The sequence below is a fragment of the Trachurus trachurus genome, assembly GCF_905171665.1.
Source record: "Trachurus trachurus genome assembly, chromosome: 11".
Classification (NCBI taxonomy): domain Eukaryota; kingdom Metazoa; phylum Chordata; class Actinopteri; order Carangiformes; family Carangidae; genus Trachurus; species Trachurus trachurus.
Genome location: NC_139904.1, coordinates 19,223,944 through 19,241,343, shown reverse-complemented (window position 1 = coordinate 19,241,343; position 17,400 = coordinate 19,223,944). Strand labels below are relative to the sequence as shown.

The window sequence follows — 17,400 nt, the reverse complement described above, 5'->3', positions numbered from 1 at the left end:
GTATGAGCTTCGACTTTGGGTTTTTTATTTTCCTGTTCTCTTGTGCCCATTTGGTTTCGACTAGACCAGTATCAGCGCCGCGACTGATGCTCTTATCGTGCTGTAAGAGGTAGAGTGAGACTTGTTTGCCACCGAGGAATTTGTAGCAAAACACACATAGAGGAGGGAAGAAAGAAAAAAAATAGAGCTTCTCAAATAATCATTGAGCAATAATGTTTGTATTCAGTTTTTTCTTTTCTTTTTTTTTTTCAAACCCAGGTTTTGCCCTGATAATGATGAACACACATTGTTTGTTGTATACTTTCAAATACACTAGTGTTAAAACAGCTTTGCTGCTTCTTCACAGCTTCTGAGGAGTCGTGAGTAGGGTGTCAGACACCTTTTTGGATTGTTTAACCCTTTTAGAGTCAAGAATGCAGGTGTGAGTGTTTTATTTAGACAAGATAAGGGAGAGATGAGGAAGTGCAGAGGGAGAAAACTGCCCAAAACCTTTGTGGGCCTCCACTTGTTCCTTGAGGTCAGAATTTGTAACGCGCTTCTGTGTAGCACCAAGGTGTTTGGGGTGAAGAGCCTTTGTGTGCGTCAGGGTAAGTGCTCTCTTACTGCGAATGAGAGGTTTGTTAGATTTACATTGAAGGTTTACAACAAAGCTGTTACTGATTATCTATCCCCCAAACAATGACATACTCTGATATAAATAAATATACAACTGCTGTAAATGATGTTGGTGTGAAAGCCCAGTCTCACATTCACCTCTTTGAGAATAAAGAAATTAACTGCTTAAAGCTGAAATGGGCACTTAATCTGACATTTGTGTAATGAGAAAATGCACAAAAAGATATAAAATATCCCAAGAATTTCTCCTAAAAATGATCACAGAAGTTATTAGTGTTCATGTCACATTAGTTATTATTGCTCCAGTTAAAATGTAACACTGCTGTGAAATCATTATGTTATGTAATATTATGTGTAATTCACACCTTCTCATTCCACAATGCAAGATGAGTGCTGTCGGTTTCCAGAAAAAATTAAAAGAAATGACTCTATGACACTGAATTTGGTTTTGTTCTGTGAACGTGTGAACAAAAACCTGCAGAAACAAATAACCAAATATTTGTGTGAACAAACCTCTTTTGAAAAGTTGTTTAAATCAGGATTTTGGTCCTTGGTGTCAGTCTTTGGCTGTTTTTGGTGATTTTTTTTTTGTTTATCTCTTGTGTTAATACTGTGTGTTACCTGGCGCTTTGCAGTGTTAAAGCTGTCAATCGGACTCTACACCTCTGCATTTGGAAAGTTAGTCTGTTAGAATATTTTTTAATTTTTTTAATTTTTTTCTACTTTTTTTTGGTGGTTTTTATGTTTTCCTAAAAAATAACAAATATTTAACAAACGTTCAGTAATGTGCATGCACTGTCTGTAACTATTTAAAAAAAAAGAGAGAGAGAAAACATTATGGCTGCTTCTGATAGCATGATAATAAGAAAAAAAAAGTGGGTTTGGTGATTTTACATTTTTCCAGCCCTCCCTCCCCCATTCCCCGAAAATGTAAAAACAGATTATGCTATCACTACATACAAAATGCTTGATGAATTATGGCTCTATACCGACAACACAAGTATGCTGAAAAGAAGCATGCTGAAATAACCTCTTTGACAGTGCAAATACATGTATGTATGTCCCTTGTACAAAACATTTAGGGTTAGCATTCCACGCAACATGCTAGTTCTCAGAAAAGATCTGGGTCGGACTCAAGTAGCAGCTCTGAGATATAGCTTGTGTCTTTTCTTGAGGACAAAGGGAAGTAAAACTTATAGTAACTACGAGGGATCTACCACTTACACACAGAATAGAAAAGCAGCTTGGAAAAAAAGATAACACTTCTTTTTTTATCTCTTTTTGCACCAGCTGGAGAGAGAGAGAGAGAGAGAGAGAGTTATGAAGGACTTGTGACTTGTTTGAAGTACTATGCATTGTCACAATTGTCCAACACATATACAATAAATAACCATTGATGACACCACAGGACAGAAGTCTTAAACACCATGACATCTATAGAAAAAGAACATGAAGAAAGATGAAAATGTTTTTCAGCGTTGAGACAGGAGGGGAGCGACTGGGGCGAGTCTCCACACTGCAGGTTTTCAGCTCTGCGTGGCCCAGCGGCTGCTGTCCAGGTGATTTGACAGTCCAACCAGTGGGATGATGACTTCACTTCCTGTTTGAGAGCTTCTGTGTCCCCCCCTCCCCCTCCACCTCCCCAAGCATGCACGTGTGAATTGTAGTCAGTACATCCTCCACATGTGCAGTGGGCAAAGTTTTGTATCTTGTCCAAGAATTCTTCCTTTTACATCCTTCAGGGAGATGGATTTGTATTTCCCAGCCCACTGACCTGGATATTATTACAAGTGAGAGGGAAATAACATTGGTTGAACAGCTGGCTCTGCTTGCAATCTGCTGCACATCTGCCCATTTCATGGCAGTCTGTGGACCAGAGATTCAGTCCACCCCTCTCCCCTCGCCAGGCAGCAAATTTGTTTATGTATCCATCCGTTGGTGTGTCTTTCAGAGAATTTAAATCCAATTTCTCATGCTTCTGACAGGATACATATGTTCCCTTTGTTTGCTGTTTGGTAAAATGTCTTCTTGAGGTTGACTAGTCTCATGTCCCAGGTATAGGAAGGAAACAAGTGTTAATTCAAGGATGGAAAATAAAAACATAAAAAAAAACAAAAAATACAGGGGGGGGGGGGTCGGATATACGTGTCTGGAATTCACGGCAATCTCTGCTCAGTCTCAGTCTTGTATTTACAGGAGAAAATAAGATAAGCTACAATGACAGCAACATTAACAACAACAGGCACAACGACAAACGGACAACAAGAATAGCAAGTGTAACGATAAAAGGATGTCAATATTTAAATTCATTCATTCAAAACAAAGAATATCTTTGTGTTTCTTAAAGTCATGGCAAGTCAATATGACCTGATTATGGACCTCCTCCTCCTTCTATGACTACGCTGCAAGATAGACAGAAGCATTGCCATCTCTTTCTGTTAGCCACGTTAGCTTAGCATCTTTGCAAGGCAATGTAGACAGTCATGCTGTTTGTGGGGTTGAGGGCTGGCTCTTAGGCCCTGGAGGCTTTGGCCTCCTTCCTCTGTGGGTCTCTTAGCGTGGTGTGCCATCTAGGGCAGAGGAGGATGGGGTGCTGGGGGTGGATGAGCGAGGGGTAGCAGCAGGCGGGGTAGCGGCCGGACTTCCAGTCCCGCTGCTCGGGGTGCAGGCCGATGAGCTGATGGGAGCAGGGGTCTCTGACCCTGGGACGCCTCCCTGCTGCTGGTTGGCCTGCTGCTGCTGGGCCTGGAGGGTCTGGCCGCAGACGTGGTGGTGCTTCTCCCAGTCTTTATGCTGGCAGAAGGAGCCGCAGTAGCGTGCTGTGTTGCAGCCGCTGCACGTCTCACTGGCCTTGCGGCCACAGTTCCAGCAGCTCTGACGGACAGATAGAGATAGAGAGAGTTAACTAATAGAAAACACAATTCAGCAGCAGGATTCACAATCACACAGGCAGTTGGCTTGTTCAGCTGATGGATATCTGATAACTGATAAAACTGCAATCAGGGACCCTTGTTTGTTTTATTTTGTGCTTCTATACACTTACATAGATGGCGATGTTTGATAGATGACAGCAGACAGCCACATCAAACAGAGAAGTAGTGAACATGACTCTGAGATTAGCAACAGATACCAGTGCCCCAGACTGCACATTAACAGAACAAACGTCTGCTTTTACAACTAGCTTAAAACAAACCGCAGACAGATCAAAAACCCATCTCTTATTGCACTTAGGGCCTCTTATATATCTTAGACCGCAGAGGGGGATGTTGGGGCGGCTGCATACACAGGAAACAGGAGAACAAGGTTACAAACAGCTTCTGAAAGTTCTCCTCTGGGGCACCTCTCTCATAAACATCACTCCTGCAATTAACATCAGATGTGAGTCATATATCCCTCTCACTTAACTGATTAAACGTCAAGGTCTCCAATGGTGATTAGCAAATGAAAGCTCCTTCCCTCTTTTCCTCTCAGCTGAATTGGTAACACCGTTCTAAACATGCTAGCTACTCGGTCGGAAAAATAAAGAGGGAGCAGGAAATCGAGGGTAATAGATGCTTGATTAATCTTGTTTTGATTTATTGTGCTCTGTCTCTCAAATCTAAAATAACCTCTGTTTGCAGGAGCATTTTAAAGCTGTGAATACTCAGCAACAGCTTTCAAGTTTGTATCATCAAAGTGACACCTTTTGATGTTTTGAGGTGTGTGTATACCTCGCTGGAGTCCTCCTGCTGGTTAATTATGGAGAGTGCATCCTCGGCTGCCTGCCGCTTAGCCTCAGCTACTGTGCGCTCCATCTTGGCCCGCTCGCTGCTGATCATCTCGTGAGCCTTGCGCTCAGCCTCTGACACGGCCTTCTGCAGCTCTGACACGGCCTGCCGCTTTACCTCATTCACCGCCTCTTCTGGAAAGAGTGTGGAGACAGAGGAAGTCAAGCCTCCCGAACCTGCAATGTAGTTTGCATTATATCACACTGTCGTTGGGACTTCATTTGTAAACAGTCACTCATGTTTTTACTTTTCTGAAAGTTTAATTCAACAGTAGTGGTATCTAAGATTGTGCCTGCTGAAAGATTAATGGTAAAAGCTGTTTCATCTGCTAAATGTGTAACACATCTGGAAGACAGAACCCGTAACCATAAAACCAATGCTTTCACTCATTTTTATGGGAGGACAAAATCTGTGAGATGTACTCTGTAGTTCTGAAGATGATGAGAATCATTTTACTTGGCAAAGAAAACTACTGCAGTTATTCTCGTTCCTAATTTTCAGACTTCAGGTTCTGACTGAACATCAAATCTGAGTGTGGTACATACGGACTCACAAGTTGATTTCATCAAATTTCTTTAGGAAATCCTATTTGTCATAATTTATCATCTCAACAGTATATATTGCTATGACAGCGACAGTGATGGTGGCATGTTAATTCTCTTAGTTCCTCTAATGGGTCAATGTGTGATGTAATTGGAATATAAATTATCATAATCTCATCTGAAGATAAGAAAACAAAATATATACATTTTTTCTTTTTATTTGAATAATATCCTTGGGACAAGACCGTGAGCCAATTAATCCCAGGTAATCACTCAGAAAATGTGCGTATGAGCTGGAGCAATGTGTTATTTTATACTTGTTTTTTTGGAATGAATAACCTTGCCGCGCGGGTGTTAAGCGGTGGTATTTCAACCCAAACGTCAAAGCAAAAGGAGGCCTTTTTTGTTTGCTCCCATCAAGCCTGTAACTTGACTAATTGTGTATGCAAATCAGGCAATTTATATTTAAATTATGCATTTCCATTGTGATCCCAGATGCCCATGCAGTGAGGGGAAGTGGGAAACCGGTAGGACACTGTGCAAGGTGCTTGAATATTTATCACCAACTGTAAACATTTTGCCCATTTCAAACAGATGTATTCACCGCCACACTCCATTGTGTTAAAAATCCTATTTTGCAATCCTCCCTGGGTCACATTTAAATCAGTCCCTCCTCAGCCAGAATACGTGCAATTGAAGCGAAAAGGATAACAGAAATACCGAGAAGAATGCAGACAAAATGGAAAATAGCAGTCACCATTTATCTTACAGACAAAAGATAAATGCAGCTTTATGCCTGACAAATATGCTTCACTTTACTTTGTTTCCTTTGTACAAATTATACATGTATTACAAATGTAAAATCAGGTTCAATACCAGACAGAATGTGTGCTTTTCTAAAGACAGAGATATTTTCTCTTCATCGTGACTGAGCTAAATTTTTAAACCGGGGTGGTTTTGTCTTTAACCTACTGTGCTGCCTGAAGTCATGGAAATTGCCCTGGTGCCGTGTGATATATGCCTTGTGCATGGAATTGTGATTACACACCAAATGCCTTAGATGGAAGATCGATCAAAGCTGGTGAGAGGAGGCGAGTACTGGAGAGCAGGGAGAGTCCCGATGGTGATACTCAATTCAATTTAAATGCATATTACTTGTTCTGAGTATCTCACACATCATGCTTGGTCAAGCAAGGGGACAATTTCTTTTCTCCAAGGGGTTTAAAAAGCAGATATACTGTATCACTGATGGTGAAAAACAAAGTGGATTCCTCAAGCATCGAACCCTCAGTGGAAAATTCTTTCAGTTTTTCAGGACAGCGATAATGATGATTGCAGCTGCGTTCACAAGTTTAAAGAATGCTGTTTGTGTACACTACAAATGTAATGGCGACTAATGAAAGCTGTTAAAGCAAGAAATTAGTTTCGATACTTGATCTTAACTCGCTCAACAAATTTGCCTCCACAATTTTACATCACTTTCTTAAATAGAATAGCTGCAATGTCTATCGCTGAGGGGATTATAAAATGGCAAAAGCAAAAGGATACCTAATCTTGCTACTGTACTTTTAACAGCAGAACCACTGGACCAGCTGCAATAGCTACTTATGTCCCTTATTTGACTGGTGCAATAAAAACATTTTACGGCCTGACATCATATTTGGAGTGTGTCGAGTGCGGTGGTGGAACTCTTATTTTTTAACTTCCTACTGTATCAAATATAAATGATTTTCTAAGAGCCGCCTGACACTTAAAATCAGCTCAGCTTCAGCAGGGGAGGAGGTTGCACACAGCACACTATGCTGGGATGAGATGGGAGAGTGGGGTTTAAAGGAGTGCCTCTCAACCACTTCCAGTCCTCAGACACCTCAGTGAAAAAGATGGCTTTGATTTCAACAAAGTAAAATGTCTTCAAAACTGCAGAAAGATAAAGAGAAACAGAGAAAAGTGTGTGTGTGTGTGTGTGTCTGGCTGGCATAAAAGTTCAGCTCACCAGCTTTCTTCCAGATCTCTTCAGGGACGTAGCCAGACACAGGCCGATGCAGCAGCTCCCTGTGAATTTCTGGGAAGACACAAACACATGCATGACATAATGCAAGAGACTGCAAAACAAATCAGTGTGTTATTGAACCTCTTGGTTACTCTGATATTCCCATCAAAAAGTTTCGGGAATAAAGTCGATTTTTCTGTGTGACTGACGGAATAAATTAGGGAACTGTAAAATGACTGGGGACACCAACATGTATAATAATATGTAATATATAATATTAACTGTTAGCAAGATAATCATACTCAAGAGTAGAGGACCTAGAATTGAGCCCTGGGGGACGCCATAGTTATAGTCAGCTTCTCAAGACAAAAAACTGCAGGAGAAAAATTCCTCATGTACCACTCAAGTCATCTAAGAATAAATCAGCTTAGACTAAATAATTATAGGGCTGACAACTGCATATTTAAGAAACTAGTAAAAATGACATATTTCAAGGAAATGTTTATAGTGCTTGTAGAGTCAAAAGTGTAGAGGGGATAAATAGAGGCAGAATTAAATTTTCCAAATTCAAAATATAAACCCTTGAGGAAAAAGTTTGTGGAGATACCAGAGAAGAACATATTATACCACTTAAAAATACTTGCATGAAAACAGTCTTTTAAAAGAAATAATTCACTAAATTTAAAAAATGGTAGTTGGAATCAACTTAAATCTGCAAGTGAAACTTACCAATTGGAACAGTCTTGTAAAGGCTATATTATATTTATTTTACTACCATGTTCTTGTGTGTGATCCCCCACCTGATGTTGGGTTTTCCTGTGCTGTGGGGCTCTGCTGCCTCGACTGCCCACTAGTGGTGCCCTTCTTCAGCTCCTCGGCATCACTGTATCGTCGGATCCAGTAGTTGAGCTCCTCGCGATCGGCCTCCTGGCACCGCCGCAGTACTGTTAGTGAGCGCCTTGTTTTCTCCACCATGTCCATGATACAGTTCAGCAGCTGGGGTGGGGGGGGGGGGGGTTGACAGGGAGCAGACACAGCGCTGAGTTTCAACAGATGTAAACGGATTCATTGAAACTAAGTAAAGATGTGGCGTGGTTTTAAATTAAAGCCGTATCTGTCATGTTACTTTAGTTATAGCGTATCATTTGTCTGTTCATGTGGATGGCGGAGAGCGACTCTAAAAACAAGTGTATATTTTCAATACACTCACTGCTGAACTGTTGATCCGGTTTGTCAGATCACACTTTAATCTTATTCCACCATGTCAGTCAATAAGTCAGGTTCATACTATGTGATGGGTGATTCAATTTTAACGGCAGTGAGGTGAAGTACTGTCATATTTCATGCAGTGTGCAAATGAAGAAAGTAAAAGATTAAAATGATGATGGGGAGCACACATTTTACATGCAGGGATGCACATAAATTCTGATGTGCACATGTTAAAGCATTTTTATTCTGTATATAGCAGTTAATGCACATAACAGAGACTTATAGGCCAATCTCATATAGCATGCTATAATCTAATAATTCAAAAGTAACAGAAATGAGAGCACAGATTATCTCTGTTCCTTACAGAGACATAACTGTAGTAGTGTATAGTAATAAAAAAATGTTATTACTTTTCTTACATGGTCAAGGTGCTTCCACTCCTCAGCCCACTCTCTGTCTGTCAGCCTGTGGTCAATCACTTCCTCCTGCCTGGTCCCTGTGTGCATTCCTGTGAGAAAGGAGACAGATAGACAGACAGATGGAAGGATAAACAAAGGGCAAGTCAGCATGGCACAGAGGATCAATTTAACATTACTCCACCACTTGCTTGTGCTCCCTTTCATCCATCTTTCATTCAGTCCCCGGTTGCCACATTCTCTCCATCCATTTCTTTCCCTCTTTCCCTCCCTCTCCCTTTTCTTTGCTGTCTCTCCGTTGCTCTCTCTCACCCTGAGGGCAGGACTCAAATAACGGAGCTTCTAGTCCAATAAACATTCATCACAAGGCGAGACATGGTAAATGTCCCCCTATTTTTGGAACAGAGCCAAAGTCGTCATTATAGCTTCATCAAGGCTCAGTCTACTCTACGCAGAAAAATGCCTCTAATACAACAGCACTGGGCCTAAATGTGCCGCTGTTGTGTGCGATCATACACGTCGTAGTGCATCATTACAGTTCAGAGGCCTAAGTTGTGGTGAGTGCTCTGTGAGGCCTCAGACACACGTCCACATGCTACACCAACAAGCATCTGCCAGACAGAAGTGGACACTGACACTGACTGATTATCATTATTTTATAAATTTACTGATCTTGGTATATAAAGAAGTGAGAAGCCTGAGAAATGATGTAAAAATGATGTAACTGTTGTAACTGCATACTTCTGTATATGAAATCCTCTTTATGTTTCTCTTTGACTCTATTCCATACAGTGGGATTAGTTTTTGTCTAACAATTCAAAAGCGCGCGCACACACACACACGCACGCACGCACGCACGCACGCACGCACGCACGCACGCACGCACACACACACACACACACACACACACACACACACACACACACACACACACACACACACACACACACACACACACACACACACACACACACACACACACACACACACACACACACGTGTATATAGTCCCACAAGTTCTCACCAATGGATCTCGCTCTCTCCCTGATCTCCCGATGATTGGAGGCGGGGTGTCTGTAGGTGTCTCGGTAGTGATGGGCGATGGCCATGTCGTCCAGCCTGTAGTGCTGTGGAGGGAGGGGGCCTGGGTGGGGCAGGCCGTTGGGTTGGTAGGAGAGCCCATTGGACGGGCTGAAGCGCTGGGCGGGGCTTATGGTGCATGGCCTTTTGCTGGGGTGAACATCCTGGTGAAGGGCACCATCTCGCTCAAAGCCATTCTCTTTGGTTCTGGGAGGAGACAGAGAGAGATGATTTTTGAGGTGCATCTAACGCTGTATGTCGTCATTTTCTCCCCGTGAGGTGCTGTTTTCAGTTTCAGTTTAGAGGAAATTATTGGGGTTTTTCACAAGAAAACTGAAACAAATGTATTAAGAACTTGCAGCATTATTACACCCTACTGGCAAAATATTTCACATGTTGCAAGTACAATAAGATTTGACACCACATATGAGTGGATTGTTTGCTGTTGTTACTGGATTTGAACACATTCCTGTTACAGTGACAGCCTGGCAAATAACAAAGGACCTCTTGTGGCAGAATGGAACAGGAGAAAAGAAAGAGGAAATAAAAGGAGGGGAGAGGAGAGGAAACAGGCACAGTGTGATTTTTTATATCACACCTATTTTGTAAAAATGACTGATTCAAAATTTGTTTGAATGTGAAACATATCATCACAATAACTTGTGTTTTGGCCCTTTGTGCTGCAGTGACGCCCTGAATTCAACCTCTCACCAGACAAAGGAACTTGCATGGGAAAAAAAAAATCTTGGAATCATCCTGGAATTCTTTCATTGAAAACATGAGCATTCAACACACAACATGTGTGATCACACAAATTACAGGTACACACACGCACACACACTCACACAAGTAGCTTCCAGGGGATCAGGTGGATTTTTGTCAGCCTGCTTCCGAAGATTAATGTGGCCAGGTGTGTTTGTGTGTGTGTGCATGCTTGCACATGTGTGTCCAAATGCCTGTGTGTGTGTGCGAGTGTGTGTGTCCTTAGCTTTGTCAGTTCACAGTTAAATCTTTCCAACCCCCCCGACTTGCTGCAGTTTCCTCTCTCTCTCTCTCTCTCTCTCTCTCTCTCTCTCTCTCTCTCTCTCTCTCTCTCTCCCTCTCTCTCCATCTTCTCTTCCTTCCCATCTCTCTCTCCGATGAACAGATTGAACTTCTTAATGAGCTGTTTTTATGGGCTCCTAATGCTCATCCACAGCTCTCCATATGCTCTTTCCCTCCATCCGTCCGTCTCTCCCTGCCTCCCTTGACTCATCCATCCATTCTTCTCCCCCCACCAACCACACTCTTTTCTCCACAGCCTTTCTGCTGCAACAATGTTTATATCTACAGGCACTGGAGTCCACACATGCATGCACATTCACAGTCACCTATACGGGGCTATAGGTTCGCACACATAACTCAGCTACTGTAGATACATACAAGCCAAATTTACATGCACATGTCACTGAACCTGACATTTTAATACAATTTTTAATATATGAAAGACGCAAACTTCTGTCAGGGCCCCTGCTCTGTCATAACTAACACACACTCACATGCATACAGTACACGCTCACACACTCTACACAGCGCATGTCAAGATTTCTAAAATTGGGTCCTCATTGTCTCCACTGTAATGTGATTAACAGTGTCTCATAATGACCAACATATATTATTAGACTCACACTTAATATGAGATAGGGCTTTAATTTTTCACTTTCCTTTTTTAATGAGTGGATTAGTGAACAATTTCCCTCTTTTGTTGTTATACAAATTTAATATTCCAACTATTTCACATTACAAACATTTCAGATTTTCAGGGGCATGATGCCTTTGCTTGCCTGTGAGACTTTTACTGAGAAACAGCTGCAATACGTGTTGGCTTGCATTAACAAAAGCAAGTGAGACGGATCAGAATTAATCAATTAGTGAGTGAGAAGAGTATTTCTGCTAAAAAGAGACACTCAGAGCAGTGAAGTGTTGGGTATTGGGTAATTACATTGTATGCCATTGATGAAATTAATGCTGTGAAAATATGCTGAATTATACTGAATTTACCGTGCGAGCCATTACAGTACACGTACCAGTAATTTTGCACTCCCAGCTATTTAAATATCGCCTTTTCAGTAAGAATTTATAGACCACACTATATGTAAATCTTTTTTTCTGCTGTGCATATTGTTCTGTGATATTCCTGGTCTGGTTTTCTGCAAAGAACGGTATAAATCAGAATGCATTGATAGTGCATTGTTGTCTGTAATTAAGGATTCCCATTCAAATTCCAATATTCCAACACAAGGCTCCAATAAGTGAAAATGCAGAGCAGAGGTAAGCAGAAAGCAGAGGTGCTTAGCCAGCCATATTGGTGCTGGAGCCTCATCTGTATGTGTTATCAGCCCATCTCCCTAGGTACACACACACACACACACACACACACTCACACACACACACACACACAGAGGTGCACATACATGAACCATCGTTATACTTTCACACTCAAAAGACAATCATGCACACACACATTCATACAAAAAGACCACATTTTCTCACAGAATACAGATGCCGACTTCTCTCACACATTTACACACACATATCTTTTCCCCTAAGCTTGCTCCCCTATGCACCAGGCGGCCTGCAAATATGCAGGTATTACAGAAAAAGTCTGCCTATCCGACTGTTGGGGGAAAAGAGAGGTGAGAATTATTAATATCGCATTTGGCATTTTTGTCCCTCAGCAGATATAAAAAGTACATTTTCCTCTTCCCCTGCCTGTATTAAAAATTTGCGACCCCCGGGAGTTACTCTTTTATTTCAAAAGCCCATGCACACATTGTACTCATAGCACAAGCACAAAGTCACAACAAAGCACAAACACAAAAATGCTCACAAATCTCTTTCCAGGAAGTTAAAAATGCTTCGTAACGTTCCAAAGAAAAGTGTTTGCATAGGTCTGTGCTCATCTGGTGGCATGTATTGAAGGTATGTTAATGTCAGTTATCATTCTGATGAGTGAAATCCCTTTGTAAATCAATTTTCTGAGAAAATTCCTACAAATGAATGCAGATAGACTGAATATTAAATTCAGTTTTACTCACACTGGCCATCTCTGACACACAATTATGTAGTTTACTGGGCTGCGAATGAGCCACAGTCTTAAACATGGCCAAATGTTCAACACACTGGTCATCTGTGTGTTCCTGGATGGCACGTCTCGCTGCTCATCCATTAGAGCACGGAACATTGAGTCATCGCTGAAGTCCATGACAACAACTGATTGTAATGATGTGGCTGGGAGCGACGCACAGGCGCACACGCTGTACTTACACAACCAGTTGAGCATGGAAGTAAATGATATTCATACAAATCCACACTGAGTGGTCTTCCTTCGTTCTTCTGTCCTGAGGATGTGTGTGTGTGTGTGTGTGTATCCAGGTCTATCTTCTATCTCTTCCTCTCCTCAGTTCTGGCCCATTAAGAGCCGGAGCTGGGAGCCGAGGTGTCCAGCGGAGCACGTCATGAGGCCCGGTGGCGCACTGACAGACACTTCCCATACATACATTAACACATCACACTATTGCCTTGTGTTGGCTCAGCCTCTGTCTGTGGAGTAATGTATGGGCTCATGGGGATGAAGGCAGACTCAAAGGGATTTATGCATGAGATCAAATAATAGAAGAGTAAGAAGCCTCGGCTGCTTTTATGTTCAGAGCTGGTACATTTATAAACTCCACACTCTGATCCCTGTCATTGTGTAACCGCTCTAACCCAAATTAGGATGCACTCACTCCTAAAATCTTATTTCTAAAGTGGTTCCCGCTGTCTGATTCACCCACCTGTCTGGCGTCCTTCTCTTGCCGTTCTCGTTTACGTCCAGCAGGAGCTCAGAGGAGTCGACCGGGGAGGTGGTGCTGGTGTCCAGGAGCAGCTGCTCGTGCTGGGCCAGGTACTGAGCCGGGTTCTGCTTGGCCAGCCTGGCACAGTGCAGCAGCTCCCTCTGAAGGAGCGGCAGGTTGGCCTAGAAAGACAGACAGCACTGAATTGTTAGAGGAAACTCTTGTATACTGGGAGGAAGAAGAAGCCCCCTTTTTACCTTTCAACAAATGTTTCCTTCTTGGCTAATTTGGGAAACAACGATGATAATCACACCCTGAGCTGATCTGTCTATACTAAAATGAAACAGCTGCATCTTGTAGTGAAATCATGATAAAAATATTTTAAACAGCAAAAAGTCCTAAAATGAAAGTGTTTGTGTTACTGCGGCCGTAATTAAAGTCGACTCAGGCTTTTGAAAGAGGAAATGCGCATTTGAAACATACAAGTTGTGCTTGCTCTTGGGCAAAATATGACAGCTTATTTATGTTCTATGTCATAAGAAAGATAAATTCAATAAAACAGATCCATGTCAAAATGTAAAGCTTTACAAAACTGAATCGAAACTGAGTTTGCTCTCAGGGAATATTATCTGACAGAGCATAAAAACCTCCAAAAATATAGGAAATTCACATAAACACATGCTGTTATAATAATATGAAAATAATAAGTTTTTCAACAATCATTTCATTCCAGAAACACCAATTTGAGGTCAGAGGAGCTCCATTTCTTACATGTCATCCAACCCCTGTTTGCTCATTACCACTGAACCAAGACCACTTCCTGTGATCCAGAGTGCATTAACGCTCTCTCCACAGCGCACGCACGTTCTCTTTTTAAAGAAACAGCAGCTATTTTCAATCTCTTTGGCATAACAAGGAGGTCTGCTTTCTTATGCGGAGTTACAGGGTCATGCAGGTATGTGAGCATCGACTTCAAAGGCATCTGATGGGGTGCATTTTGAAGCAAGAAGATGAAAGTGTTGCGTCAGGCAGGTTCAGAATGAGAGTGGGGGCTATTTTGGCGAGGAACATCACAAGAGCCTTTGGAGGGGCCATCTTTGTTAAGTTTTAGATTTGTTAATCTTTGTTTTGTTCTCAATAACACAATCTCTCTCTCGCGGGCTCTTGCTTGGTTTGTTTTATTCTTATAATCTTCTCCATTCTTTAGTCTTTTATTCACTCCTTTTGTCCTACAACAGCTAATGAATTTTTTCCGTGTCTTTGACCTTTGCGATCTCATGTTTGCCATCTGCATACAGAAATAATACTCACAAAACACAACCATGATTTCTTTACTGGTATTTATGTTTAATAATCATACAAAAATCCCTCTCCAGTAATTGGCTGTAAAAGAAATGCCAAGCACTGGCCTTCACTTTACCTGCCTGAGTTAATGGTCCGTTAATAGTTTATGATTGTAATTACCCTCTGAAAAAAAAGAGCATAAAATAGATTGCTTTGACCCTGGTGAACTCATCTTTCATTAATTAGAGGTCATCCTAATTGCCAGAGATGTGGGATGCATTAACAAAAAGTCTAAGTCGAGCAATGCAGACCACTGAGGGGACTGGATCATTTTTCATGTGATAAAGTGTGGAGATTTGCCTCTGTGTAGTTATGGCAACCAACGTCTGTACATAAAAGGATAATTTCAAGTGTTCGTTCAATGGCTGTACGGCTAAAACCTGCTTAAGATGATTTATTGTGAAAATGTTGGATCTGTCACTTTTGTCAAACGGTGCCAAAATAACAATTCTGAATATGCCATGTTCAGGATACGCTGCACTTCATCAGTTTCTGTTTCCTGTGTAATTTTCCTGCGGGAGGAGAATGGAGATGACTTTGTTTTTGTCCCATTTCAATTATTTCCTATCACCACTCTTTTTCTCTTTAGCTAAATGTGTTTATTCCTCTGTGCCGCAGCGCGCTCCTCTCACTCCTGCCTGACACAAGAAAAACAAAACGCTTGACAGCTAGGAGGAAGAGAAGCACAACTTTTAACTTGAAAACAGAGAAACACTGTTACTTTGTAAGCCCGTTGTCTCGTGTGGCAGGCGTCCCGCCAACACATCACGTCACTGGAGCTGTGTGGTTTCTGATTGCCTCCTTCCAGTAAAGAGTCCCAACCAATTTGTGGTTTAGTATTAAGAGAAGGGGAAAGGAGTTGAGTGGGTTTGGGTTGGAGGGGGGGAGCTGGTGGCAGACTGGAGGGGTCGGCTCGGTCTAACATTAGCGTAATGAAAAACTGTGAGCCCTGATGCGCATTGTTGCAGCTGTGCTTCAACGCACCTATAAAAGCTCCCCCACACCTCCAACCGCTCTCTGCTACCATATGGTAGCTGGCATTAAAGGCCCCGCAGTGGGAAGACACTAAAATTAGACTGGGGAGAGAGAGAGGCAGAGAAGGAGCGAAGGAGGGAAAAAAAACGAGTTGCATCTTTGATTCTGCCGCCATCCCAGTGATACACTAACCATCTGGTGAGGAGAGGAGAAAGGAAGGAAAGGCTGGAGGATGGATGGATGGATGGATGGATGGATGGATGGATAAAAAACTGTAGATAAACAGACACAGGGAAGGTATAAAGATATGGAGAAAGAAGAAAAAGAAAGAAATGAGGAAAAACTTAAGGACAAGCGAGGACACACGGCCCCTGTTTGTGTTGTTAACAGCCAGTAATGGTGGCTCTAGTGGGACCAGTTTCTGCCGCCCACATCCACGCAGGACCTCAGTGGATAATATAAGCCCGTGAATGTCAGGTCACACGTGCACATGTGCGGATTCACTCATGCACACGCACAGAAGCAGCAGAAAATGAGATGACATTGTACTCAGGGAGAACTAACTGTCTTGTTTCATGAATAACATTTACCTCATGCCTGTCACTCAGGCACAAAGCAGATAGAGCAAGGTAGGGAGGGACAGGCGAGGGGCAGAGAACAGATAAAGAGGAGGACTGAGGGGAGACCTAGTTGGCACAATATGCACATAAATGGTGACTAATTCACCTGTAAATACAAACAGGAAAAAAAAACACACCAGCTCTCTTTTTTCTTTAATCTCTCAAGGTGACCGGTGACAAATGGGCTGAAGCAAGGGCACGGCTGGATGCTTGAGAGAGTGCTCTTTCCTCTGCTAATATACCATACTAATGGCTGAAAATGGGAAATACTTGCTGAAAATGTGGCTTTAGTGGGATGAAGAATCAATGACAAAACAAGCCTGAGAGAAAGAGGAGAAGGAGGCTGGTGAAGAGTGCATGAAACGGGATGATGTCCCTGTGCCAAAACCACATTCATTGTGCTCTGTTCCAGCACAGCAGTTTCTTCAAAAATACATAAAACAACACTTTCTTTCCAGTTCAAATAGTGTGCAGAAAACTACAGTCTGAACAAAGCTGCTAACTCTAGGTTAAAAAGAGTGAACCAAAAAGAGGCAGTGCCGAAACAACTCGCGCACTATTTAACTTGGAGGAGAGAGACTGAACAAGGGAAAGAAAAAAGGAGACGACATGACAGACAAAAAGAAAACGACGGTAGCTTTTGAAATTGAAGAGAATCAGAGTGACAAGCAAAGACAAACCAGGTTAGGGATAGATATAAGAGAGAGATAAAGATTCAAAGAGGAGAAATGGGGAGAAAAATAGGGATATCAAGAAAATAAGTATGCATCTGGATCTGTGCTGGCTAAATGTTTTCCAGATTTGCTCAATCAGGCAGGCGGGCGGGGAGGGGGGAGGGAGAGAGGGAGGGAGGGAGGGGGGGAGGCAGAAGCGTGTGTAGTAATTGTATATTTGAATATCTACCTTCAGAAAGGGGATGACAAAAGGTCGCAGCGGGAAGTTGGTGGCTTCTTGGAGCTTGGAGTGAAATTCTTCGATGGTTAACGTGGAATTCTGGAGGAAAAGAGAGAGAGAGAGACAGAGGAGA

At 42.2% G+C, this 17,400-nt stretch overlaps 1 protein-coding gene across 2 annotated transcripts in view; it reads right to left on the bottom strand.

The window, feature by feature from the left end:
- Window positions 1–3,168: 3,168 nt before the first annotated feature.
- The window catches only part of runx1t1 (RUNX1 partner transcriptional co-repressor 1), a gene marked incomplete at its 3' end in the record, with an annotated part of 94,530 nt that continues 80,298 nt past the window's right edge, over window positions 3,169–17,400 (bottom strand). For both annotated transcript variants that reach the window (XM_083982379.1, XM_083982380.1), the window contains 8 exons: window positions 17,277–17,366; window positions 13,435–13,616; window positions 9,564–9,826; window positions 8,543–8,631; window positions 7,715–7,910; window positions 6,918–6,986; window positions 4,326–4,516; window positions 3,169–3,489 (listed from right to left, as the gene is read on the bottom strand). In XM_083982379.1, the coding sequence (XP_083838505.1) occupies window positions 3,169–3,489; window positions 4,326–4,516; window positions 6,918–6,986; window positions 7,715–7,910; window positions 8,543–8,631; window positions 9,564–9,826; window positions 13,435–13,616; window positions 17,277–17,366 (1,401 nt within the window). The remainder of the gene's footprint in view (window positions 3,490–4,325; window positions 4,517–6,917; window positions 6,987–7,714; window positions 7,911–8,542; window positions 8,632–9,563; window positions 9,827–13,434; window positions 13,617–17,276; window positions 17,367–17,400) is intronic.